Consider the following 27,185-nt stretch of genomic DNA (forward strand, 5'->3'; position numbering starts at 1 on the left):
ATCAGCCCGGAGACCCCCAAATCCCCCCATTGTACCCCAAAATCAGCCCTGATCCCCCCCAAATCCCCACATTGCACCCCAAAACCAACCCTGATCCCCCCCAAATCCCCCCATTGTACCCCAAAATCAACCCTGATCCCCCCCAAATCCCCCCATTGCACCCCAAAATCAGCCCGGAGACCCCCAAGTGCCCCCCATTGCACCCCAAAATCAGCCCGGAGACCCCCAAATCCCCCCATTGCACCCCAAAACCAGCCCTGATCCCCCCCAAATCCCCCCCATTGTACCCCAAAATCAGCCCTGATCCCCCCCAAATCCCCCCCTGCACCCCAAAATCAACCCTGATCCCCCCCAAATCCCCCCATTGCACCCCAAGATCAGCCCGGAGACCCCCAAGTGCCCCCCATTGCACCCCAAGATCAGCCCGGAGCCCCCCAAGTGCCCCCCATTGCACCCCAAAATCAACCCGGAGACCCCCAAGTGCCCCCCATTGCACCCCAAGATCAGCCCGGAGACCCCCAAGTGCCCCCATTGCACCCCAAGATCAGCCTGGAGACCCCCAATTCCCCCCATTGCACCCCAAAATCAACCCTGATCCCCCCCAAATCCCCCCATTGCACCCCAAGATCAGCCCGGAGACCCCCCAAATCCCCCCATTGCACCCCAAAATCAACCCGGAGACCCCCAAAATCCCCCCATTGCACCCCAAAATCAACCCGGAGACCCCCAAGTGCCCCCCATTGCACCCCAAGATCAGCGCGGAGACCCCCAAGTGTCCCCCATTGCACCCCAAGATCAGCCCGGAGACCCCCAAGTGCCCCCATTGCACCCCAAGATCAGCCCGGAGACCCCCAAGTGTCCCCCATTGCACCCCAAGATCAGCCCTGATCCCCCCCAAATCCCCCCATTGCACCCCAAAACCAACCCTGATCCCCCCCAAATCCCCCCATTGCACCCCAAAATCAGCCCTGATCCCCCCCAAATCCCCCCCTGCACCCCAAAATCAACCCAGAGACCCCCAAGTGCCCCCATTGCACCCCAAAATCAGCCCTGATCCCCCCCAAATCCCCCCATTGCACCCCAAAATCAGCCCTGATCCCCCCCAAATCCCCCCATTGCACCCCAAAATCAGCCTGGAGACCCCCAAGTGCCCCCATTGCACCCCAAGATCAGCCCGGAGACCCCCAAGTGCCCCCATTGCACCCCAAAACCAACCCTGATCCCCCCCAAATCCCCCCATTGCACCCCAAGATCAGCCCTGATCCCCCCCAAATCCCCCCCTGCACCCCAAAATCAGCCCTGATCCCCCCCAAATCCCCCCATTGCACCCCAAAATCAGCCTGGAGACCCCCAAATCCCCCCATTGCACCCCAAAATCAACCCGGAGACCCCCAAGTGCCCCCATTGTACCCCAAAATCAGCCCTGATCCCCCCCCAAATCCCCCCCTGCACCCCAAGATCAGTCCTGAGCCCCCCAAATCCCCCCATTGTACCCCAAAATCAGCCCTGATCCCCCCCAAATCCCCCCCTGCACCCCAAAATCAACCCGGAGACCCCCAAATCCCCCCATTGCACCCCAAGATCACCCTGGAGACCCCCAAGTGCCCCCATTGCACCCCAAGATCAGCCCGGAGACCCCCAAGTGCCCCCCATTGCACCCCAAAACCAACCCTGATCCCCCCCAAATCCCCCCCTGCACCCCAAAATCAACCCTGATCCCCCCCAAATCCCCCCATTGCACCCCAAAATCAACCCTGATCCCCCCCAAATCCCCCCATTGCACCCCAAAATCAACCCTGATCCCCCCCAAATCCCCCCATTGCACCCCAAAATCAACCCTGATCCCCCCCAAATCCCCCCATTGCACCCCAAAATCAGCCCTGATCCCCCCCAAATCCCCCCATTGCACCCCAAAATCAGCCCTGATCCCCCCCAAATCCCCCCCTGCACCCCAAAATCAACCCGGAGACCCCCAAGTGCCCCCATTGCACCCCAAAACCAACCCTGATCCCCCCCAAATCCCCCCATTGCACCCCAAAATCAACCCTGATCCCCCCCAAATCCCCCCATTGCACCCCAAGATCAGCCCTGATCCCCCCCAAATCCCCCCATTGCACCCCAAGATCAACCCGGAGACCCCCAAGTGCCCCCATTGCACCCCAAGATCAACCCGGAGACCCCCAAGTGCCCCCATTGCACCCCAAGGGAATTTGGGTGAATTTGTGGGATTTGGGTGGGATTTGGGGTGATTTTAGTGGATTTCTTGGAATTGGGGTGGAATTTGGGTGGATTTGGGGGACCTTGGATGGGATTTGGGGTGATTTTAGTGGATATCTTGGAATTGGGGTGGAATTTGAGTGGATTTGTGGGGAATTTGGGTGGATTTTGGTGGGATTTGGGTGGATTTGGGGTGGATTTATGGAACCTTTGGTTGGATTTGGGTGGATTTTGGTGGGATTTTGGGTGGAATTATGGGATTTCTGTGGATTTTAGTGGGATTTGGGATGGATTTATGGGACTTTGGGTGGATTTGGGTTGGATTTGGGTGGATTTTGGTGGGATTTGGGTGGATTTGTGGGGCTTTGGGTGGATTTTGGGTGGGATTTGGGTGGATTTGGGGTAGTTTGGGAGTGGCTTTGGTTGTTTGTGGAACACTGTTGGCTTTGGGGTGGATTTTGGTGGATTTGGGATGGATTTATGGGACTTTGGGTGGATTTTGGTGGGATTTTGGGTGGATTTATGGCATTTGGGTGCATTTGGGTGGATTTTGATGGGATTTGGGATGGATTTATGGGCTTTGGTTGGCTTTGGGGTGGATTTTGGTGGGATTTGGTGGGATTTGGGGTGGATTTATGGAACCTTTTGTTGGATTTGGGTGGATTTATGGACCTTTGCTTGGCTTTGGGGTGGATTTTGGTGGATTTGGGATGGATTTATGGGACTTGGGTGGATTTTGGTGGCATTTTGGGTGGATTTATGGGCTTTGGTTGACTTTGGGGTGGATTTTGGTGGGATTTGGGTGGATTGATGGGACTTTGTGTGGATTTGGGGTGGATCTATGGGACTTTGGTTGGATTTGGGTGGATTTGTGGGGCTTTGGGTGGATTTTGGGTGGGATTTGGGATGGATTTATGGGCCTTTGGGTGGATTTGGGTTGGATTTTGGTGGCATTTTGGGTGGATTTATGGGCCTTTGGTGGGATTTGGATGGATTTGGGTGGGATTTGGATGGATTTGGGTGGGATTTGGGATGGATTTATGGGACTTTGGGTGGATTTGGGTTGGATTTTGGTGGGATTTGGTTGGGTTTGGGTTGGATTTGGGTGGATTTTGGTGGGACTTCGGTGGATTTATGGGCTTTGGTTGGCTTTGGGGTGGATTTTGGTGGATTTGGGATGGATTTATGGGACTTTGGTTGGATTTGGGTTGGATTTGGGTGCATTTTGGTGGGATTTGGGTGGATCTATAGGACTTTGGTTGGATTTGGGTTGGATTTGGGTGGATTTTGGTGGGATTTGGGTGGATTCATGGAACCTTTGGTTGACTTTGGGGTGGATTTTGGTGGATTTGGGATGGATTTATGGGACTTTGGGTGGATTTCAGTTGGATTTGGGTGGATTTTGGTGGGATTTGGGTGGATTTATGGGCCTTTGGTTGGCTTTGGGGTGGATTTTGGTGGATTTGGGATGGATTTATGGGATTTGGGTGGATTTTGATGGGATTTGGGGTGGATTGATGGGACTTTGTGTGGATTTGGGGTGGATTTGGGTGGATTTTGGTGGGATTTGGGGTGGATTTGTGGGGCTTTGGTTGGATTTTGGGTGGGATTTGGGTGGATTTGGGGTAGTTTGGGAGTGGCTTTGGTTGTTTGTGGAACACTGTTGGCTTTGGGTGGATTTTGGTGGGATTTGGGGTGGATTTATGGGACTTTGTGTGGATTTTGGTGGGATTTGGGTGGTTTTTCTGGGATTTGGGGTGGATTTATGGGCGTTTGGGTGGATTTTGGTGGATTTGGGATGGATTTGTGGGACTTTGTGTGGATTTGGGGTGGATTTTGGTGGATTTGGGATGGATTTATGGGACTTTGGGTGGATTTTGGTGGGATTTGGGTGGATTTTGGTGGGATTTGGGTGGATTTTGGTGGGATTTGGGATGGATTTATGGGACTTTTTGTGGATTTTGGTGGGATTTTGGGTGGATTTATGGCATTTGGGTGCATTTGGGTGGATTTTGATGGGATTTGGGATGGATTTATGGGCTTTGGTTGGCTTTGGGGTGGATTTTGGTGGGATTTGGGTGGATTTTGGTGGGATTTGGGTGGATTTATGGGCTTTGTTTGGCTTTGGGGTGGATTTTGGTGGATTTGGGATGGATTTATGGGACTTTGTGTGGATTTTGGTGGATTTGGGTTGGATTTATGGGACTTTGGGTGGATTTGGGTTGGATTTGGGTGGATTTTGGTGGGATTTGGGTGGATTTATGGCCTTTGGTGGCTTTGGGGTGGATGTTGATGGCCTCTGGTTGGACGTTGGTGGATCCGGTGGCGCAGGATGGTCCGGGGAGTGCTGTCGCTGCATTACCGGTCGGACGCGGCGGTGCGCGGTGACCCCGAGCTCTGGGCGTGGGTGCGCGAGATCTTCCTCTGCGGCTTCCTGGGACGGCGACGCTCCGGTCAGACCCGACCGCCACCCCAGGACCCCTCGGGACCCCCTCCGACCCCTCTGGGACCCCCTCTGACCCCTCTGGGACCCCTCGGGACCCCCTCTGACCCCTCTGGGACCCCTCTGGGACCCCTCGGACCCCTCTGGGACCCCTCGGGACCCCCTCGGACCCTTCTGGGACCTTCTGGGACCCCTCGGACCCCTCTGGGACCCCTCTGGGACCCCTCTGGGACCCCTCTGACCCCTCTGGGACCCCTCTGAACCTCATGTGACCCCTCTGGGACCCCCATGTGACCCCTCTGACCCCCTCGGACCCCTCTGGGACCCCTCTGGGTCCCCTCGGACCCTCTTGTGACCTTCTGGGACCCCCTCGGACCCCCTCGGACCCCTCTGGGACCCCTCTGGACCCCCTCTGATCCCTCTGGGACCCCTCTGGGACCCCTCTGGGACCACTCTGACCCCCTCTGACCCCTCTGGGACCCCCATGTGACGCCTCTCTGACCCCTCTGACCCTCTTGTGACCTTCTGGGACCCCCTCGGACCCCTCTGGGACCCCTCTGACCCCTCTGGGACCCCTCTGACCCCCTCTGGACCCCCTCAGACCCCTCTGGGACCCCTCTGACCCTCTTGGGACCTTCTGGGACCCCCTCTGACCCCTCTGGGACCCCCTCTGACCCCTCTGGGACCCCTCTGGGACCCCTCTGACCCTCTTGGGACCTTCTGGGACCCCCTCGGACCCCTCTGGGGCCCCTCTGACCCTCATGTGACCCCTTCTGACCCCTCTGGGACCCCTCAGACCCCCTCGGACTCCTCTGGGACCCCTCTGGGCCCCCTCTGGGACCCCTCTGGACCCTCTCTGACCCCTCTGGGACCCCTCTGGGACCCCTCTGGGACCCCTCTGACCCTCTTGTGACCCCCTCTGACTCCTCTGGGACCCCTCGGACCCCCTCTGGGACCCCTCTGGGACCCCTCTGGGACCCCTCTGGACCCCCTCTGACCCTCTTGGGACCCCCTCTGACCCCTCTGGGACCCCTCTGGGACCCCTCGGACCCCCTCGGACACCTCTGGGACCCCTCTGGGCCCCCTCTGGGACCCCTCTGGGACCCCCTCTGACCCCTCTGGGACCCCTCTGACCCTCTTGGGACCTTCTGGGACCCCCTCGGACCCCTCTTGGGACCCCTCTGACCCCTCTGGGACCCCTCTGACCCCCTCTGACCCCTCTGGGACCCCCATGTGACCCCTCTGACCCCCTCTGACCCCTCTGGGACCCCCATGTGACCCCTCTCTGACCCCCATGGGACCCCTCTGTGACCCCCGTGTGACCCCTGACCCCGTGTGACCCCTCTGTGACCTCCATGTAACCCCTTTGACCCCCATGTGACCCCTCTGTGACCCCCAAGTGACCCCCACACACCTGTGACCCCTCTCTGACTCCTCTGTGACCCCCTCTGACCCCTCTGTGACCCCCATGTGACCCCCATGTGACTCCCAGAGACCCCTTTATGTCCCTCCTGACCCCTGGGTGACCCCTGTGACCCATCGGTGACCCCTCCATGACCCCTATTAACCCTCCTCTGACCCCTCTTTGACCCCCTCTGACCTCATCTGACCCCTCGGTGACCCCTGTTAACCCCTCTATGACCCCTCTGACCCCCATGTGACCCCTGGGAGTCGCCCCACGTGACCCCCTCTGACCCCCCCGTGACCCCTCTGACCCCTCCATGGTCCCCTATTAACCCTTTCTATGACCACTGGGACCCCCCTCTATCCCCCCCTTCCCCCTGACCCCTGGGTGACCCCGTGACCCCTGGGTGACCCCATGACCCCTGGCTGACCCCAGTGACCCCTCGCTGACCCCCCCAGGGTTCCCGTACCCTCTGCGCTCCCGCCGGGCGCTCGTTACTCTCGTTACCATGGTGATCTACAGTTGCTCCGCCCACCACGCGGCCACAAACAGTGGACAGGTCAACCCCCCCCCCCCCATGGGGACCCCCAAACCCATAGGGACCCCCCCAGACCCATAGGACCCCCCCCAGACCCATAGGGACCCCCCAGACCCATACGGACCCCCTCAGACCCATAGGACCCCCCCAAACCCATAGGACCCCCCCAGACCCATAGGGACACCCCCAGACCCATAGGGGCCCCCCAGACCCATAGGACCCCCCCAGACCCATAGGGACACCCCCAGACCCATAGGGGCCCCCCAGACCCATAGGACACCCCCAGACCCATAGGACCCCCCCAAACCCATAGGGCCACCCCAGACCCATAGGGACACCCCCAGACCCATAGGACCCCCCCAGACCCATAGGGACCCCCCCAGACACATAGGACACCCCCAGACCCATAGGGACACCCCCAGACCCATAGGACCCCCCCAGACCCATAGGGACACCCCCAAACCCATAGGACCCCCCCAAACCCATAGGGACACCCCCAGACCCATAGGGACCCCCCAAACCCATAGGGCCCCCCCCAGACCCATAGGGACACGCCCAGACCCATAGGACACCCCCAAACCCATAGCGACCCCCCCAGACCCATAGGGACCCCCCCAGACCCATAGGGACCCCCCAAACCCATAGGGACCCCCCAGACCCATAGGGACCCCCCAGACCCATAGGACCCCCCCAGACCCATAGGGACACCCCCAAACCCATAGGACCCCCCCAGACCCATAGGAACACCCCCAAACCCATAGGGACCCCCCCAAACCCATAGGACTCCCCCAGACCCATAGGACACCCCCAAACCCATAGGGACCCCCCCAGACCCATAGGGACCCCCCAGACCCATAGGACCCCCCAGACCCATAGGAACACCCCCAAACCCATAGGGACCCCCCCAGACCCATAGGACCCCCCCAAACCCATAGGACACCCCCAGACCTATAGGGACACCCCCCAAACCCATAGGGACCCCCCAATCCCCCCTATGGGACCCCCCCAGACCCACTGGGGAGCACTGGGAGCTATGGGGGGTACTGGGAGCTATGGGGGGTACTGGGAGCTATGGGGGAGCACTGGGAGCTATGGGGGGGTACTGGGAGCTATGGGGGAGCACTGGGAGCTATGGGGGGAGCACTGGGAGCTATGGGGGGTACTGGGAGCTATGGGGGGTACTGGGAGCTATGGGGGAGCACTGGGAGCTATGGGGGGGTACTGGGAGCTATGGGGGAGCACTGGGAGCTAGGGGGGGGAGCACTGGGAGCTATGGGGGGGAGCACTGGGAGCTATGGGGGGGGGCACTGGGAGCTATGGGGGATACTGGGAGCTATGGGGGGGGCACTGGGAGCTATGGGGGGGGCACTGGGAGCTATGGGGGGGAGCACTGGGAGCTATGGGGGGGCACTGGGAGCTATGGGGGAGCACTGGGAGCTATGGGGGGGGTACTGGGAGCTATGGGGGGGCACTGGGAGCTCTGGGGGAGCACTGGGAGTTATGGGGGGGTTACTGGGAGCTATGGGGGAGCACTGGGAGCTATGGGGGTGTACTGGGAGCTATGGGGGAGCACTGGGAGCTATGGGGGTGTACTGGGAGCTATGGGGGGGTACTGGGAGCTATGGGGGGTACTGGGAGCTATGGGGGAGCACTGGGAGTTCTGGGGGGGTTACTGGGAGCTATGGGAGGGTTACTGGGAGCTATGGGGGGGGTAACTGGGAGCTATGGGGGGGTACTGGGAGCTATGGGGGGGTACTGGGAGCTATGGGGGAGCACTGGGAGCTATGGGGGGGGCACTGGGAGCTATGGGGGGGATACTGGGAGCTATGGGGGGGGCACTGGGAGCTATGGGGGGGGTACTGGGAGCTATGGGGGGGCACTGGGAGCTCTGGGGGAGCACTGGGAGTTATGGGGGGGTTACTGGGAGCTATGGGGGGGGCACTGGGAGCTATGGGGGTGTACTGGGAGCTATGGGGGGGCACTGGGAGCTATGGGGGTGTACTGGGAGCTATGGGGGGGTACTGGGAGCTATGGGGGGTACTGGGAGCTATGGGGGAGCACTGGGAGTTCTGGGGGGGGTACTGGGAGCTATGGGAGGGTTACTGGGAGCTATGGGGGGGGTAACTGGGAGCTATGGGGGGGTACTGGGAGCTATGGGGGAGCACTGGGAGCTATGGGGGGGGCACTGGGAGCTATGGGGGGGATACTGGGAGCTATGGGGGGGGCACTGGGAGCTATTGGGGGGAGCACTGGGAGCTATGGGGGGGCACTGGGAGCTATGGGGGGGAACTGGGAGCTATGGGGGGGCACTGGGAGCTTTGGGGGGAGCACTGGGAGCTATGGGGGGGTTACTGGGAGCTATGGGGGGGCACTGGGAGCTATGGGGGGGGTTCCTGGGAGCTCCAGTCCCCTTACTGGTGCCGGCGGTGCCCGTCCCAGTTTGAACTGGGAGCCTTTGTTCCCAACATGCCGGCGGCCATGCGGGCGCCCCCCCCGACCTCGAAGGCGCCGCTGTCGGAGAAAGAGTTTTTGGGGTCCCTCCCGTCCGTCAACACCTCAGCGGTCGTTCTGGGGGTGCTGTGGGTGCTGCGCAACGAACCCTTCGACATGGTGAGGCCCTCCCAGTGCTCCCAGTTAAACCCCCCCAGAGCTCCCAGTAACCCCCCCAGAGCTCCCAGTACCCCCACCCATAGCTCCCAGTACACCCCCATAGCTCCCAGTGCTCCCCCATAGCTCCCAGTACACCCCATAGCTCCCAGTGCCCCCCCCATAGCTCCCAGTACGCCCCCATAGCTCCCAGTGCTCCCCCATAGCTCCCAGTACACCCCCATAGCTCCCAGTGCCCCCCCCCATAGCTCCCAGTGCTCCCCCATAGCTCCCATTGCCCCCCCATAGGTCCCAGTGCTCCCCCATAGCTCCCAGTACCCCCCCATAGCTCCCAGTGCCCCCCCATAGCTCCCAGTACCCCTCCATAGTTCCCAGTGCTCCCCCATAGCTCCCAGTAACCCCCCCATAGCTCCCAGTACCCCCCTATAGCTCCCAGTGCTCCCCCATAGCTCCCAGTACACCCCCATAGCTCCCAGTAACCCCCATTGACCCCAATGACCCCCATAATCCCTCAGACCCTCATGATCCCCATTGACCCCCATTGTCCCATTGACCTCCATGACCCCATTGACCCCATTGATCCCAATGCCCCCCATGACCCCTATGGACCCATTGACCTCCATAACCCCATTGATCCCCATCACCCCATTGTCCCCTATGGCCGCCATTGTCCCCATTGACCTCCATGACCCCATTGAAGCCCATTGATCCCATTGATCCCAATGCCCCCCATGACCCCAATGACCCCATTGACCTCCATGACACCATTGTCCCCATTGACCCCATTGATCCCAATGCCCCCCGTGACCCCAATGGCCCCATTGACCTCCATGACCCCATTGACCCCAATGAACCCAATGCCCCCAATGGCCCCATTGACCTCCATGACCCTGTTGACCCCATTGTTCCCCATGGCCTCTATGTCCCCTATGGCCGCCATTGTCGCCAATGACCACCATGTTCCCATTGACCTCCATGACCCCATTGATCCCAACGACCCCATTTACCCTCATGACCCCATTGATCCCAATGACCCCATTGACCCCCATGACCCCATTGTTCCCCATGGCCTCAATGCCCCCTATGGCCGCCATTGTCCCCATTGACCTCCATGATCCCCTTGACCCCATTGATCCCAATGAACCTAATGCCCCCCATAACCCCAATGCCCCATTGACCTCCATGACACCATTGACCCCATTGATCCCAATGCCCCCCATGACCCCATTGATCCCAATGACCCCATTGATCCCAATGGCCCCATTGACCTCCATGGCCCCATTGACCCCATTGATCCCAATGGCCCCATTGATCCCAATGGCCCCATTGACCTCCATGACTCCATTGAACCCCACTGATCCCAATGGCTCCATTGACCTCCATGACCCCATTGACTCCATTGATCCCAAAGCCCCCCATGACCCCAATGGCCCCATTGACCTCCATGACACCATTGATCCCATTGATCCCAATGGCTCCATTGACCTCCATGACCCCATTGATCCCAATGGCCCCATTGACCCCATTGATCCCAATGGCCCCATTGATCCCAATGGCCCCATTGACCTCCATGACCCCATTGATCCCAATGGCCCCATTGACCCCATTGATCCCATTGACCCCATTGATCCCAATGGCCCCATTGACCTCCATGACCCCATTGATCCCAATGGCCCCATTGACCTCCATGACTTCCATGACCCCATTGATCCCAATGGCACCATTGACCTCCATGACCCCATTGACCCCCATCACCCCAATGTCCCCAACGCCCCCTGACCCCGCCATGACCCCTCTGTCCCCAGCGCCCCCTGGGCTGTTACCCGGAGCGCCACTTCACGCAGCGCCCGCACCGCCGCATCCTCCGTGCCTTCCGCCGCCGCCTCGCCGCCATCTCCCGCCGCATCCGCGCCCGCAACGCCAACCTCGAATGGCCGTACCCCTACCTCGACCCCCCCAACATCGAGAACAGCGTCGCCATCTGAGGGGGGGGGACAATGGCGGAGCATTTTTGGGGTCCCCTGTGTTGTCAATGGGGAGTTTTCGCGTCCCCTATGGTGTCAATGGGAGGTTTTGGGGTCCCCTGTGGTGGCTTTGTGGTGGTTTTGGGGTCCCCTCTGGTGGCTTTGGGGAGTTTTGGGGTCCCCTATGGTGTCAATGGGGGAGTTTGAGTTCCCCTCTGGTCGCTTTGGAGGGGTTTTGGGGTCCCCTCTGGTGTCAATGGGAGGTGTTGGGGTCCCCTGTGGTGGCTTTGTGGAGGTTTTGGGGTCCCCTGTGGTGGCTTTGGGGAGGTTTTGGGGTCCCTTATGGTGTCAATGGGAGGTGTTGGGGTCCCCTGTGGTGGCTTTGGAGAGTTTGGGGTCCCCTCTGGTGTCAATGGGAGGTTTTGGGGTCCCCTCTGGTGGCTTTGGGGAGGTTTTGGGGTCCCCTATGGTGTCAATGAGGGAATTTGAGTTCCCCTCTGGTGGCTTTGGAGGGGTTTCGGGGTCCCCTATGGTGTCAATGGGAGGTGTTGGGGTCCCCTCTGGTGTCTTTGGGGAGTTTTGGGGTCCCCTATGGTGTCAATGGGGGATTTTGAGTTCCCCTCTGGTGGCTTTGTAGGGGTTTTGGGGTCCCTTATGGTGTCAATGGGAGGTTTTGGGGTCCCCTCTGGTGTCTTTGGGGAGTTTTGGGGTCCCCTATGGTGTCAATGGGAGGTGTTGGGGTCCCCTGTGGTGGCTTTGGGGAGGTTTTGGGGTCCCCTATGGTGTCAATGGGAGGTTTTGGGTCCCCTGTGGTGGCTTTGGGGAGGTTTTGGGGTCCCCTCTGGTGTCAATATGGGTTTTAGGGTCCCCTCTGGTGGCTTTGGAGGGGTTTCGGGGTCCCCTCTGGTGTCAATGGGGGGTTTTAGGGTCCCCTATGGAGGTTTTGGGGTCCCCTCTGGTGTCAATATGGGTTTTAGGGTCCCCTCTGGTGGCTTTGGAGAGTTTTGGGTCCCCTGTGGTGGCTTTGGGGAGGTTTTGGGGTCCCTTATGGTGTCAATGGGAGGTTTTGGGGTCCCCTCTGGTGTCTTTGGGGAGTTTTGGGGTCCCCTATGGTGTCAATGGGGGAGTTTGAGTTCCCCTCTGGTGGCTTTGGAGGGGTTTTGGGGTCCCCTCTGGTGTCAATGGGAGGTTTTGGGGTCCCCTGTGGTGTCTTTGGGGAGGTTTTGGGGTCCCTTATGGTGTCAATGGGAGGTTTTGAGGTCCCCTGTGGTGTCTTTGGGGAGTTTTGGGGTCCCCTATGGTGTCAATGGGTGGTTTTGGGGTCCCCTCTGGTGTGTTTGGGGGGTTTTAGGGTCCCCTGTGGGGGTTTTGGGGACCCCTATGGTGTCAAGGGGGGATTTTGAGTTCCCCTCTGGTGCCTTTGGAGGGGTTTTGGGGTCCCCTATAGTGTCAATGGGAGGTTTGGGGGTCTCCTATGGTGTCAATGGGGAGTTTTGGGGTCCCCTATGATGTCAATGGGAGGTTTTAGGGACCCCTCTGGTGGCTTTGTGGGGGTTTTGGGGTCCCTTATGGTGTCAATTGGAGGTTTTGGGGTCCCCTCTGGTGGCTTTGGGGGGTTTTGGGGTCCCCTATGGAGGTTTTGGGGTCCCCTCTGGTGTCAATAGGAGTTTTAGGGTCCCCTCTGGTGTCTTTGTGGGGTTTTGGGGTCCCCTCTGGTGGTTTTGGGGTCCCCTCTGTTGTCTTTGGGGGGTTTTGGGGTCCCCTCTGGAGGTTTTGGGTCCCCTCTGTTGTCTTTGGGGGGTTTTGGGGTCCCCTATGGAAGTTTTGGGGTCCCCTCTGGTGTCAATGGGGGTTTTTGGGGTCCCCTCTGGTGTCAATGGGGGTTTTGGGGACTCCTCTGGGGTTTTGGGGTCCCCTCTGGGAGTTTTGGGGTCCCCTCTGGTGTCAATGGGGGGTTTGGGGTCCCCTCTGGGGGTTTTGGTGTCCCCTCTGGTGTCAATAGGAGTTTTAGGGTCCCCTCTGGTGTCTTTGGGGAGTTTTGGGGTCCCCTCTGGGAGTTTTGGGGTCCCCTCTGGTGTCTTAGGGGGTTTTGGGGTCCCCTCTGGGAGTTTTGGGGACCCCTATGGTGGTTTTGGGGTCCCCTCTGTTGTCTTTGGGGGGTTTTGGGGTCCCCTCTGGGAGTTTTGGGGTCCCCTCTGTTGTCTTTGGGGGGTTTTGGGGTCCCCTCTGGGGGTTTTGGGGACCCCTCTGTTGTCAATGGGGGTTTTGGGGTCCCCTGTGGGGGTTTTGGGGTCCCCTCTGGTGGTTTTGGGGTCCCCTGTGGGGGTTTTGGGGGGTCTCGGGGTTCCCAGTGGTGTCACTGGTCTGTACTGGGAGGGACTGGGTACAATAAAGGTGATGGTGGAAACAACGTGTGAGTGGCCTTTCGGGGGGGGGGAAGCGCCCAGTATGGACCAGTATAAACCAGTATGGACCAGTATAAACCAGTATGGACCAGTATAGACCAGTATGGACCAGTATAAACCAGTATAGACCAGTATAGACCAGTATAGACCAGTATAAACCACTATAACACAGTATGGATCAATTCAAACCAATCATCACTGCAACCCAGTATGACCAGTACAGCCCAGTATGGACCAGTATAAACCAGTATGGAGCACTGCAAGCCAGTTTGGACCAGTATAGACCAGTATAGACCAGTATAAACCAGTATAAACCAGTATAAACCACTATAACACAGTATGGATCAATTCAAACCAATCATCACTGCAACCCAGTATGACCAGTACAGCCCAGTATGGACCAGTATAAACCAGTATGGACCAGTATAGACCAGTATGGACCAGTATAGACCAGTATAGACCAGTTTGGACCAGTATAGACCAGTATAGACCAGTATAAACCACTATAACACAGTATGGATCAATTCAAACCAATCATCACTGCCACCCAGTATGACCAGTACAGCCCAGTATGGACCAGTATAAACCAGTATGGAGCACTGCAAGCCAGTTTGGACCAGTATAGACCAGTATAGACCAGTATAGACCAGTATAAACCAGTATAAACCACTATAACACGGTATGCATCAATTCAAACCAATCATCACCGCAACCCAGTATGACCAGTACAGCCCAGTATGGACCAGTATAAACCAGTATGGAGCACTGCAAGCCAGTTTGGACCAGTATAGACCAGTATAGACCAATATAAACCAGTATAAACCACTATAACACAATATGGATCAATTCAAACCAATCATCACTGCAACCCAGTATGACCAGTACAGCCCAGTATGGACCAGTATAAACCAGTATGGAGCACTGCAAGCCAGTGTGGACCAGTGCAGACTAGTATGGACCAGTATGGACCAGTATAAACCAGTATAGACCAGTATAAGCTCATAGAGTCTAGTGCCGACCAGTACAGACCAGTATGGACCAGTACAACCCAGTATGGACCAGTACAACCCAGTATAAACCAGTACAACTGATTATGGCCCAGTGCAGCCCAGTATAAACCAGTACAACCTGGTGTAAACCAGTAAAAACCAGTAAAGCCCAGTATGGACTGGAATGTGGGGCTGAGGGCACTGGTGTGAACTGGGATGAACTGGGGTGAACTGGGATGGAACTGGGATGGAACTGGGAGAAGGAGCAGTCCCAGTGGTGTAAACTGGGATGGACTGGGGTGGAGCTCAGAGGCAGTGGCGTAACTGGGATGAACTGGAATGAACTGGGATGGACTGGGGTGAACTGGAATGGAACTGGGGTGGAACTGGGGTGAACTGGGGTGAACTGGGATGGACTGGGATGGAACTGGGACGGACTGGGGTGAACTGGGGTGAACTGGGATGGACTGGGGTGAACTGGGGTGAACTGGGGTGGACTGGGGTTGAACTGGGATGGACTGGGATGAACCGGAGGGGGGAGGGGCAAAGCCAGTGGTGTTACTGGGATGGACTGGGGTGAACTGGGATGGGACTGGGGTGGAACTGGGATGGACTGGGGTGAACTGGGGTGGAATTGCGGTGAACTGGGATGGACTGGGGTGAACTGGGGTGGACTGGGATGAACTGGGATGAACTGGAGGGGGGAGGGGCAAAGCCAGTGGTGTTACTGGGATGGACTGGGGTGAACTGGGATGGAACTGGGGTGGAACTGGGGTGAACTGGGGTGAACTGGGATGGAACTGGGATGGAATTGGGATGGACTGGGGTGAACTGGAATGGAACTGGGATGGACTGGGATGGACTGGGGTGAACTGGGATGGAACTGTGGTGAACTGGGATGGACTGGGGTTGAACTGGGGTTAAACTGGGATGGACTGGGGTGAACTGGGGTGAACTGGGATGGACTGGGGTGAACTGGGATGGACTGTGGTGAACTGGAGGGGGAGGGGCAAAGCCAGTGGTGTTACTGGGATGGAACTGGGGTGAACTGGGATGGAACTGGGGTGGAACTGGGATGGACTGGGGTTGAACTGGGATGGACTGGGGTGAACTGGAACGGAACTGGGATGAACTGGGATGGACTGTGATGGACTGGGGTGAACTGGGATGGAACTGGGGTGAACTGGGATGGACTGGGAGAGGGGCCGAGGGCACTGGTGTGAACTGGGATGAACTGGGATGGAACTGGGATGAACTGGGATGGCACTGGGATGGAATTGAGGTGAACTGGGATGGAACTGGGATGAACTGGGATGGCACTGGGATGGAATTGAGGTGAACTGGGATGGAACTGGGATGAACTGGGATGGCACTGGGATGGAATTGAGGTGAACTGGGATGGAACTGGGATGGAACTGGGGTTGAACTGGGATGGACTGTGATGAACTGGGAGAAGGAGCAGTCCCAGTGGTGTAAACTGGGATGGACTGGGATGGAACTGGGGTTGAACTGGGATGAACTGGGATGGAACTGGGATGGAACTGGGATGGAACTGGGAGAAGGAGCAGTCCCAGTGGTGTAAACTGGGATGGACTGGGATGGAACTGGGGTTGAACTGGGATGAACTGGGATGGAACTGGGATGAACTGGGATGGAACTGGGAGAAGGAGCAGTCCCAGTGGTGTAAACTGGGATGGACTGGGGTGGAGCTCAGAGGCAGTGGCGTAACTGGGATGAACTGGGATGGACTGGGAGGAACTGGGCCAGAGGTCACTGGTGGAACTGGTCTGACTGGGCCCAGGGGGGGAACTGGGAGGGAACTGGGATGGACTGGGATGGGGGAGGGGAAGCCAGTGGTGGAACTGGGATGGAACTGGGATGGACTGGGGTGAACTGGGATGAACTGGGATGGAACTGGGATGAACTGGAGGGGGGAGGGGCAAAGCCAGTGGTGTTACTGGGATGGACTGGGGTGAACTGGGATGGAACTGGGGTGAACTGGGATGGACTGGGGTGAACTGGAACGGAACTGGGATGAACTGGGATGGACTGGGGTTGAACTGGGGTGAACTGGGGTGAACTGGGATGGAACTGGGGTGAACTGGGATGGACTGGGGTTGAACTGGGGTGAACTGGGATGGAACTGGGATGGAACTGGAGGGGGGAGGGGCAAAGCCAGTGGTGTTACTGGGATGGACTGGGGTGAACTGGGATGGAACTGGGATGGAACTGGGGTGGACGGGGGTGAACTGGGATGAACTGGAGGGGGGAGGGGCAAAACCAGTGGTGTTACTGGGATGGACTGGGGTGAACTGGGATGGACTGGGATGGAACTGGGGTGAACTGGGATGAACTGGGATGAACTGGAGGGGGGAGGGGCAAAACCAGTGGTGTTACTGGGATGGACTGGGGTGAACGGGGATGGAACTGGGGTTGAACTGGGGTGAACTGGGGTGAACTGGGATGGAACTGGGGTGAACTGGGGTGAACTGGGATGGAACTGGGGTTGAACTGGGGTGAACTGGGGTGAACTGGGATGGAACTGGGGTGAACTAGGATGGAACTGGGGTTGAACTGGGGTGAACTGGGGTGAACTGGGATGGACTGGGGTGAACTGGGATGGAACTGGGGTGAACTGGGATGGAACTGGGATGCACTGGGGTGAACTGGGGTGAACTGGGATGAACTGAGATGGACTGGGGTTGAACTGGGATGGACTGGGGTGAACTGGGATGGACTGGGATGGAACTGGGGTGGAACTGGGATGCACTGGGGTGAACTGGGATGGACTGGGAGAGGGGGCCGAGGGCACTGGTGTGAACTGGGATGAACTGGGAGAGGGGCCAAGGGCACTGGTGTGAACTGGGATGAACTGGGAGGGGGGGCCGAGGGCACTGGTGTGAACTGGGATGAACTGGGAGGGGGGGCTGAGGGCACTGGTGTGAACTGGGATGAACTGGGATGAACTGGGATGAACTGGGATGAACTGGGCCAGAGGTCACTGGTGGAACTGGTCTGACTGGGCCCAGTGGGGGAACTGGGAGGGAACTGGGATGGACTGGGGTGGGGGAGGGGAAGCCAGTGGTGGAACTGGGATGGACTGGGATGGAACTGGGGTTGAACTGGGATGGAACTGGGGTGAACTGGGATGGAACTGGGGTGGAACTGGGGTGGACTGGGGTGAACTGGGATGGAACTGGGGTGAACTGGGATGGACTGGGGTGAACTGGGATGGAACTGGGATGGACTGGGGTGAACTGGGGTGAACTGGAATGGAACTGGGATGGACTGGGGTGAACTGGGATGGAACTGGGATGGACTGGGGTGGAACTGGGGTTGAACTGGGATGGACTGGGGTGAACTGGTATGGAACTGGGGTGAACTGGGATGGCACTGGGATGGAATTGAGGTGAACTGGGATGGAACTGGGATGAACTGGGATGGCACTGGGATGGAATTGAGGTGAACTGGGATGGAACTGGGATGGAACTGGGGTTGAACTGGGATGGACTGTGATGAACTGGGAGAAGGAGCAGTCCCAGTGGTGTAAACTGGGATGGACTGGGATGGAACTGGGGTTGAACTGGGATGAACTGGGATGGAACTGGGATGGAACTGGGATGGAACTGGGAGAAGGAGCAGTCCCAGTGGTGTAAACTGGGATGGACTGGGATGGAACTGGGGTTGAACTGGGATGAACTGGGATGGAACTGGGATGAACTGGGATGGAACTGGGAGAAGGAGCAGTCCCAGTGGTGTAAACTGGGATGGACTGGGGTGGAGCTCAGAGGCAGTGGCGTAACTGGGATGAACTGGGATGGACTGGGAGGAACTGGGCCAGAGGTCACTGGTGGAACTGGTCTGACTGGGCCCAGTGGGGGAACTGGGAGGGAACTGGGATGGACTGGGATGGGGGAGGGGAAGCCAGTGGTGGAACTGGGATGGAACTGGGATGGACTGGGGTGAACTGGGATGAACTGGGATGGAACTGGGATGAACTGGAGGGGGGAGGGGCAAAGCCAGTGGTGTTACTGGGATGGACTGGGGTGAACTGGGATGGAACTGGGGTTGAACTGGGGTGAACTGGGGTGAACTGGGATGGAACTGGGGTGAACTGGGATGGAACTGGGGTTGAACTGGGGTGAACTGGGGTGAACTGGGATGGACTGGGGTGAACTGGGATGGAACTGGGGTGAACTGGGATGGAACTGGGATGCACTGGGGTGAACTGGGGTGAACTGGGATGAACTGAGATGGACTGGGGTTGAACTGGGATGGACTGGGGTGAACTGGGATGGACTGGGGTTGAACTGGGATGGACTGGGGTGAACTGGGATGGACTGGGATGGAACTGGGGTGGAACTGGGATGCACTGGGGTGAACTGGGATGGACTGGGAGAGGGGGCCGAGGGCACTGGTGTGAACTGGGATGAACTGGGAGAGGGGCCAAGGGCACTGGTGTGAACTGGGATGAACTGGGAGGGGGGGCCGAGGGCACTGGTGTGAACTGGGATGAACTGGGAGGGGGGGCTGAGGGCACTGGTGTGAACTGGGATGAACTGGGATGAACTGGGATGAACTGGGATGAACTGGGCCAGAGGTCACTGGTGGAACTGGTCTGACTGGGCCCAGTGGGGGAACTGGGAGGGAACTGGGATGGACTGGGGTGGGGGAGGGGAAGCCAGTGGTGGAACTGGGATGGACTGGGGTGAACTGGGATGAACTGGGATGAACTGGGATGGAACTGGGATGAACTGGAGGGGGGAGGGGCAAAGCCAGTGGTGTTACTGGGATGGACTGGGGTGAACTGGGATGGAACTGGGGTGGAACTGGGATGGACTGGGGTTGAACTGGGATGGACTGGGGTGAACTGGGATGGACTGGGGTTGAACTGGGGTGAACTGGGATGGAACTGGGATGGAACTGGAGGGGGGAGGGGCAAAGCCAGTGGTGTTACTGGGATGGACTGGGGTGAACTGGGATGGAACTGGGATGGAACTGGGGTGGACTGGGATGAACTGGGATGAACTGGAGGGGGGAGGGGCAAAACCAGTGGTGTTACTGGGATGGACTGGGGTGAACTGGGATGGACTGGGATGGAACTGGGGTGAACTGGGATGAACTGGGATGAACTGGAGGGGGGAGTGGCAAAACCAGTGGTGTTACTGGGATGGACTGGGGTGAACTGGGATGGAACTGGGGTTGAACTGGGGTGAACTGGGGTGAACTGGGATGGAACTGGGGTGAACTGGGATGGAACTGGGGTTGAACTGGGGTGAACTGGGGTGAACTGGGATGGACTGGGGTGAACTGGGATGGAACTGGGGTGAACTGGGATGGAACTGGGATGCACTGGGGTGAACTGGGGTGAACTGGGATGAACTGGGATGGACTGGGGTTGAACTGGGATGGACTGGGGTGAACTGGGATGGACTGGGGTTGAACTGGGATGGACTGGGGTGAACTGGGATGGACTGGGATGGAACTGGGGTGGAACTGGGATGCACTGGGGTGAACTGGGATGGACTGGGAGAGGGGGCCGAGGGCACTGGTGTGAACTGGGATGAACTGGGAGAGGGGCCAAGGGCACTGGTGTGAACTGGGATGAACTGGGAGGGGGGGCCGAGGGCACTGGTGTGAACTGGGATGAACTGGGAGGGGGGGCTGAGGGCACTGGTGTGAACTGGGATGAACTGGGATGGAACTGGGATGGAACTGGGGTTGAACTGGGATGGACTGGGATGAACTGGGATGAACTGGGATGAACTGGGATGGAACTGGGATGAACTGGGATGGAACTGGGAGAAGGAGCAGTCCCAGTGGTGTAAACTGGGATGGACTGGGGTGGAGCTCAGAGGCAGTGGCGTAACTGGGATGAACTGGGATGGACTGGGATGAACTGGGCCAGAGGTCACTGGTGGAACTGGTCTGACTGGGCCCAGGGGGGGAACTGGGAGGGAACTGGGATGGACTGGGATGGACTGGGATGGGGGAGGGGAAGCCAGTGGTGGAACTGGGATGAACTGGGATGGAACTGGGGTGAACTGGGATGGAACTGGGGTGAACTGGGATGGACTGGGATGGACTGGGATGGGGGAGGGGAAGCCAGCGGTGGAACTGGGATGAACTGGGATGGAACTGGGATGAACTGGGGTGAACTGGGATGGAACTGGGGGGAACTGGGGTGAACTGGGATGGAACTGGGGGTGTAACTGGGGTGAACTGGGATGGACTGGGGTGAACTGGAGGGGGGAGGGGCAAAGCCAGTGGTGTTACTGGGATGGACTGGGGTGAACTGGGATGGAACTGGAGTTGAACTGGGATGGACGGGGGTGAACTGGGGTGAACTGGGATGGAACTGGGGTTGAACTGGGATGGACTGGGGTGAACTGGGATGGGACTGGGGTGAACTGGGATGGACTGGGGTGAACTGGGATGGAACTGGGGTGGAACTGGGATGGACTGGGGTGGAACTGGGGTGAACTGGGATGGACTGGGGTGAACTGGGGTGGAACTGGGATGGACTGGGGTGGAACTGGGGTTGAACTGGGATGGACTGGGATGAACTGGGATGGACTGGGATGAACCGGAGGGGGGAGGGGCAAAGCCAGTGGTGTTACTGGGATGGACTGGGGTGGAACTGGGGTTGAACTGGGATGGAACTGGGGTGGACTGGGATGGACTGGGATGAACTGGAGGGGGGAGGGGCAAAGCCAGTGGTGTTACTGGGATGGACTGGGGTGAACTGGGGTGGACTCGGATGGAACTGGGATGGACTGGGATGGACTGGGATGGACTGGGGTGAACTGGGATGGAACTGGGGTTGAACTGGGATGGACTGGGGTGAACTGGGATGGAACTGGGGTGGAACTGGGGTGGACTGGGGTGAACTGGGGTGGACTGGGGTGAACTGGGATCGACTGGGGGGAACTGGGATGGAACTGGGGGGAACTGGGATGGACTGGGGTGAACTGGGGTGGAACTGGGGTTGAACTGGGGTGAACTGGGATGAACTGGGATGGAACTGGGGTGAACTGGGATGGACTGGGGTGGAACTGGGATGGACTGGGGTGAACTGGGATGGACTGGGAGAGGGGCCGAGGGCACTGGTGTGAACTGGGATGAACTGGGATGGAACTGGGATGGAACTGGGAGAAGGAGCAGTCCCAGTGGTGTAAACTGGGATGGACTGGGGTGGAGCTCAGAGGCAGTGGCGTAACTGGGATGAACTGGGATGAACTGGGATGAACTGGGCCAGAGGTCACTGGTGGAACTGGTCTGACTGGGCCCAGGGGGGGAACTGGGAGGGAACTGGGATGGACTGGGATGGGGGAGGGGAAGCCAGTGGTGGAACTGGGATGGAACTGGGATGGACTGGGGTGAACTGGGATGAACTGGGATGAACTGGGGTGAACTGGGATGAACTGGGATGGACTGGGGTGAACTGGGATGAACTGGGATGGAACTGGGATGAACTGGAGGGGGGAGGGGCAAAGCCAGTGGTGTTACTGGGATGGACTGGGGTGAACTGGGATGGAACTGGGGTGGAACTGGGATGGACTGGGGTTGAACTGGGATGGACTGGGGTGAACTGGGATGGACTGGGGTGAACTGGGAGGAACTGGGATGGAACTGGGGTACAATTGAGGTGAACTGGGATGAACTGGGAGGGGGTCCAAGGGCACTGGTGTGAACTGGGATGAACTGGGAGAGGGGCCGAGGGCACTGGTGTGAACTGGGATGAACTGGGAGAGGGGCTGAGGGCACTGGTGTGAACTGGGATGAACTGGGAGGGGGGGCCGAGGGCACTGGTGTGAACTGGGATGAACTGGGATGAACTGGGATGGAACTGGGATGGAACTGGGATGAACTGGGATGAACTGGGATGGAACTGGGAGAAGGAGCAGTCCCAGTGGTGTAAACTGGGATGGACTGGGGTGGAGCTCAGAGGCAGTGGCGTAACTGGGATGAACTGGGATGGACTGGGATGAACTGGGCCAGAGGTCACTGGTGGAACTGGTCTGACTGGGCCCAGTGGGGGAACTGGGAGGGAACTGGGATGGACTGGGATGGGGGAGGGGAAGCCAGTGGTGGAACTGGGATGGAACTGGGGTGAACTGGGATGAACTGGGATGGACTGGGGGGAACAGGGGTGAACTGGGGTGAACTGGGATGGAACTGGGGTTAAACTGGGATGGACTGGGGTGAACTGGGGTGAACTGGGAGGAACTGGGGTTAAACTGGGATGGACTGGGGTGAACTGGGGTGAACTGGGATGGACTGGGGTGAACTGGGATGGACTGGGATGAACCGGAGGGGGGAGGGGCAAAGCCAGTGGTGTTACTGGGATGGACTGGGGTGAACTGGGATGGACTGGGGTGAACTGGGGTGAACTGGGAGGAACTGGGATGGAACTGGGGGTGTAACTGGGGTGAACTGGGAGGAACTGGGATGGAACTGGGGGTGTAACTGGGGTGAACTGGGGTGAACTGGGGTGAACTGGGAGGAACTGGGATGGAACTGGGGTTGAACTGGGGTGCAATTGAGGTGAACTGGGAAGAACTGGGATGGAACTGGGGTGGAATTGAGGTGAACTGGGAGGAACTGGGATGGAACTGGGATGGAATTGAGGTGAACTGGGAGGAACTGGGATGGAACTGGGGTGGAATTGAGGTGAACTGGGATGGAACTGGGATGGAATTGAGGTGAACTGGGAGGAACTGGGATGGAACTGGGGTGGAATTGAGGTGAACTGGGAGGAACTGGGATGGAATTGAGGTGAACTGGGAGGAACTGGGATGGAACTGGGGTGGAATTGAGGTGAACTGGGATGGAACTGGGATGGAATTGAGGTGAACTGGGAGGAACTGGGATGGAACTGGGGTGGAATTGAGGTGAACTGGGAGGAACTGGGATGGAATTGAGGTGAACTGGGAGGAACTGGGATGGAATTGAGGTGAACTGGGAGGAACTGGGATGCAATTGAGGTGAACTGGGATGGCACTGGGATGGAATTGAGGTGAACTGGTGTGAACTGGGAGCCCAACCAGTGGCGTAACTGGGGTGAACTGGTTCTTAACTGGTGGGCGGCCGCTGGGGCAGGCGGGGCTGGAACTGGTCTGACTGGGTAAACTGGGATGGGAGCCAAAGGCACTGGGGTGAACTGGGCCAAAGGGGCCGGAACTGGTCTGACTGGGAGCACTGGGAGGGAACTGGGGGGAACTGGGGGGAACTGGGAGGGAACTGGGGGGAACTGGGGGGAACTGGGAGGAACTGGGAGGGAACTGGGGGGAACTGGGGGGAACTGGGAAGGAACTGCGGGGACTGGGGTGAACTGGGGGGAACTGGGAGGGAACTGGGGGGAACTGGGGGGAACTGGGGGAAACTGGGAAGGAACTGGGGGGACTGGGGGGAAATGGGAAGGAACTGGGAGGGAACTGGGGGGAACTGGGGGGAACTGGGATGGAACTGGGGTTGAACTGGGATGGACTGGGGTGAACTGGGATGGACTGGGGTTGAACTGGGATGGACTGGGGTGAACTGGGATGGACTGGGGTGAACTGGAGGGGGAGGGGGTGAAGCCAGTGCTGTAACTGGGATGGAACTGGGAGGAACTGGAATGTGAGTGGGGTGAACTGGGATGAAACTGGGATGGGGGCCAAAACCAGTGGTGAAACTGGGAGGGAACTGGGGTGGAACTGGGGTGGAACTGGAATGCGAGTGGGGTGAACTGGGATGACTGGGAGGGAACTGGGGAGAAACTGGGGTTGAACTGGGTGGAACTGGGGGTGAACTGGGTGGAACTGGAATGCGAGTGGGGTGAACTGGGATGACTGGGATGAAACTGGGAGGGAACTGGGGTTGAACTGGGTGGAACTGGGGGTGGACTGGTGGTGAACTGGGTGGAACTGGGGCTGAACTGGGTGGAACTGGAATGTGAGTGTGGTGAACTGGGATGAAACTGGGATGGGGGCCAAAACCAGTGGTGAAACTGGGAGGGAACTGGGGGGGAACTGGGGGGGAACTGGGGGTGAACTGGGATGAACTGGGGGTGAACTGGGTGGAACTGGGGGTGAACTGGGATGAAACTGGGAGGGAACTGGGGGTAAACTGGGGATGAATTGGGGGTGAACTGGGGGTGAATTGGGTGGAACTGGGATGGAACTGGGTGGAACTGGAATGTGAGTGGGGTGAACTGGGGGGAACTGGGATGAAACTGGGGTTGAACTGGGTGGAACTGGGGGTGAACTGGGTGGAACTGGGGGTGAACTGGGGATGAATTGGTGGAACTGGGGGTGAACTGGGTGGGACTGGGGGTGAACTGGGTGGAACTGGAATGTGAGTGTGGTGAACTGGGATGAAACTGGGATGGGGGCCAAAACCAGTGGTGGAACTGGGAGGGAACTGGGTGGAACTGGGGGTGAACTGGGTGGAACTGGGGGTGAACTGGGGATGAACTGGGTGGAACTGGGGGTGAACTGGGTGGAACTGGAATGCGAGTGGGGTGAACTGGAAGGAACTGGGAGGGAACTGGGAGGGAACTGGGATGAAACTGGGGTTGAACTGGGTGGAACTGGGGGGAAACTGGGGTTGAACTGGGTGGAACTGGTGGTGAACTGGGTGGAACTGGAATGCGAGTGGGGTGAACTGGGATGAAACTGGGATGGGGGCCAAAACCAGTGGTGGAACTGGGGTGAAGCAAGAGTGCTCGGACCGGCTGAAAGCCGGAACTGGGAGGGACTGGGAGGAACTGGGAGGAACTGGGAGGAACTGGGAGGAACTGGGGCGGCAGTCGGGACCAGGAGAGCCCTGAGGGCACCCGAGAACCCCCCCAGGACACAAAGGGGACCCCGAGAGGACCCCGAGAGGACCCTGAGAACCTCAGGAGAACTTCAAGAACCTCAGGAGAACCCCAAGAGATACTCAAGGGGACCTCGAGGACCTCAGGAGGACCCCAAGAACCTCAGGAGAACCCCAAAAGACCCTCAAGTGGACTTCGAGGACCTCAGGAGGACCCCGAGAACCTCAGGAGAACCCCAAGAGGTCCTCAAGGGGACCCCGAGAACCTCAGGGGAACCCCAAGAGGTCCTCAAGGGGACCTCAAGGACCCCAGAAGAACCCCAAGAACCTCAGGAGGACCCCAAGAGGTCCAGAAGAACCTCAAGGGAACGTCGAGGACCTCAGGAGAACCTCAAGAGGTCCTCAAAGGGACCTCGAGGACCTCAGGAGAACTCCAAGAGATCCAAAAGAACCTCAAGGGGACCTCGAGGACCTCAGGAGAACCCCAAGAGATCCTCCAGGGGACCTCGAGAACTTCAGGAGAACCCCAAAAGATCCTCAAGGGGACCCCGAGAACCTCAGGAGAACCCCAAGAGATCCTCAAGGGGACCCCAAGGACCTCAGGAGAACTTCAAGAGGTCCTCAAGGGGACCCCAAGGACCTCAGGAGAACTTCAAGAACCTCAGGAGAACCTCAAGAGATCCTCAAGGGGACCTCGAGGACCTCAGGAGAACCCCAAGAGGTCCTCAAGGGGACCCCGAGGACCTCAGGAGAACTTCAAGAACCTCGGGAGAACTCCAAGAGATCCAAAAGAACCTCAAGGGGACCTCGAGAACCTCAGGAGAACCCCAAGAGATCCTCAAGGGGACCCCAAGAACCTCAGGAGAACCCCAAAAGACCCTCAAGGGAAGCCCAAGAACCTCAGGAGAACCTCAAGAGATCCTCAAGGGGACCCCGAGAACCTGAGGAGAACCCAAGAGATCCAGAAGAACCTCAAGTGGACCTCGAGACCCTCAGGAGAACCCCAAGAGGTCCTCAAGGGGACCCCGAGAACCTCAGGGGAACCCCAAGAGGTCCTCAAGGGGACCTCAAGGACCCCAGAAGAACCCCAAGAACCTCAGGAGGACCCCAAGAGGTCCAGAAGAACCTCAAGGGAACGTCGAGGACCTCAGGAGAACCTCAAGAGGTCCTCAAAGGGACCTCGAGGACCTCAGGAGAACCCCAAGAGATCCTCCAGGGGACCTCGAGAACTTCAGGAGAACCCCAAAAGATCCTCAAGGGGACCCCGAGAACCTCAGGAGAACCCCAAGAGATCCTCAAGGGGACCTCGAGGACCCCAGAAGAACCCCAAGAGATCCAGAAGAACCTCAAGGGGACCCCGAGAACCTCAGGAGAACCCCAAAAGACCCTCAAGGGGACCTCGAGAACCTCAGGAGAACTCCAAGAGGTCCTCAAGGGGACCTCAAGAACCTCAGGAGAACCCCAAGAGGTCCTCAAGGGGACCCCGAGAACCTCAGGAGAACCTCAAGAGATCCAAAAGAACCTCAAGGGGACCTCGAGGACTTCAGGAGAACCCCAAAAGATCCTCAAGGGGACGTCGAGGACCTCAGGAGAACTTCAAGAACCTCAGGAGAACCCCAAGAGGTCCTCCAGGGGAACCCGAGGACCTCAAGAGAACTTCAAGAACCTCGGGAGAACTCCAAGAGATCCAAAAGAACCTTAAGGGGACCCCGAGAACCTCAGGAGAACCTCAAAAGACCCTTAAGGGGACCTTAAGAACCTCAGGAGAACCCCAAGAAGCTGAGGAGAACCCTAAGAGAACCTCAAAGGGACCTCGA

The 27,185-nt window shown here is 58.5% G+C and overlaps 2 protein-coding genes across 2 annotated transcripts in view; both read left to right on the plus strand.

Moving 5' to 3' along the window:
• The window catches only part of LOC128849954 (dentin sialophosphoprotein-like), a 51,872-nt gene extending 39,847 nt beyond the window's left edge, over nucleotides 1-12,025 (plus strand). The window contains exons 12-17 of the mRNA XM_054052695.1: nucleotides 4,549-4,670; nucleotides 6,524-6,624; nucleotides 9,043-9,213; nucleotides 11,016-11,249; nucleotides 11,594-11,625; nucleotides 11,939-12,025. Coding sequence (XP_053908670.1) covers nucleotides 4,549-4,670; nucleotides 6,524-6,624; nucleotides 9,043-9,213; nucleotides 11,016-11,195 — 574 coding nt within the window. The 3' untranslated portion in view covers nucleotides 11,196-11,249; nucleotides 11,594-11,625; nucleotides 11,939-12,025. The remainder of the gene's footprint in view (nucleotides 1-4,548; nucleotides 4,671-6,523; nucleotides 6,625-9,042; nucleotides 9,214-11,015; nucleotides 11,250-11,593; nucleotides 11,626-11,938) is intronic.
• On the plus strand, nucleotides 11,302-26,362 carry LOC128849955 (uncharacterized; the record flags this gene model as incomplete). Its single annotated transcript, XM_054052696.1, has 5 exons — nucleotides 11,302-11,593; nucleotides 11,845-12,150; nucleotides 12,181-12,588; nucleotides 25,268-26,238; nucleotides 26,285-26,362. Coding segments are annotated over exons 1-5 (1,998 nt in total), but the record flags the coding sequence as incomplete, so codon positions are not given.
• Nucleotides 26,363-27,185: the final 823 nt, after the last annotated feature.

The sequence above is a fragment of the Cuculus canorus genome, chromosome 36 (assembly GCF_017976375.1).
Source record: "Cuculus canorus isolate bCucCan1 chromosome 36, bCucCan1.pri, whole genome shotgun sequence".
Classification (NCBI taxonomy): domain Eukaryota; kingdom Metazoa; phylum Chordata; class Aves; order Cuculiformes; family Cuculidae; genus Cuculus; species Cuculus canorus.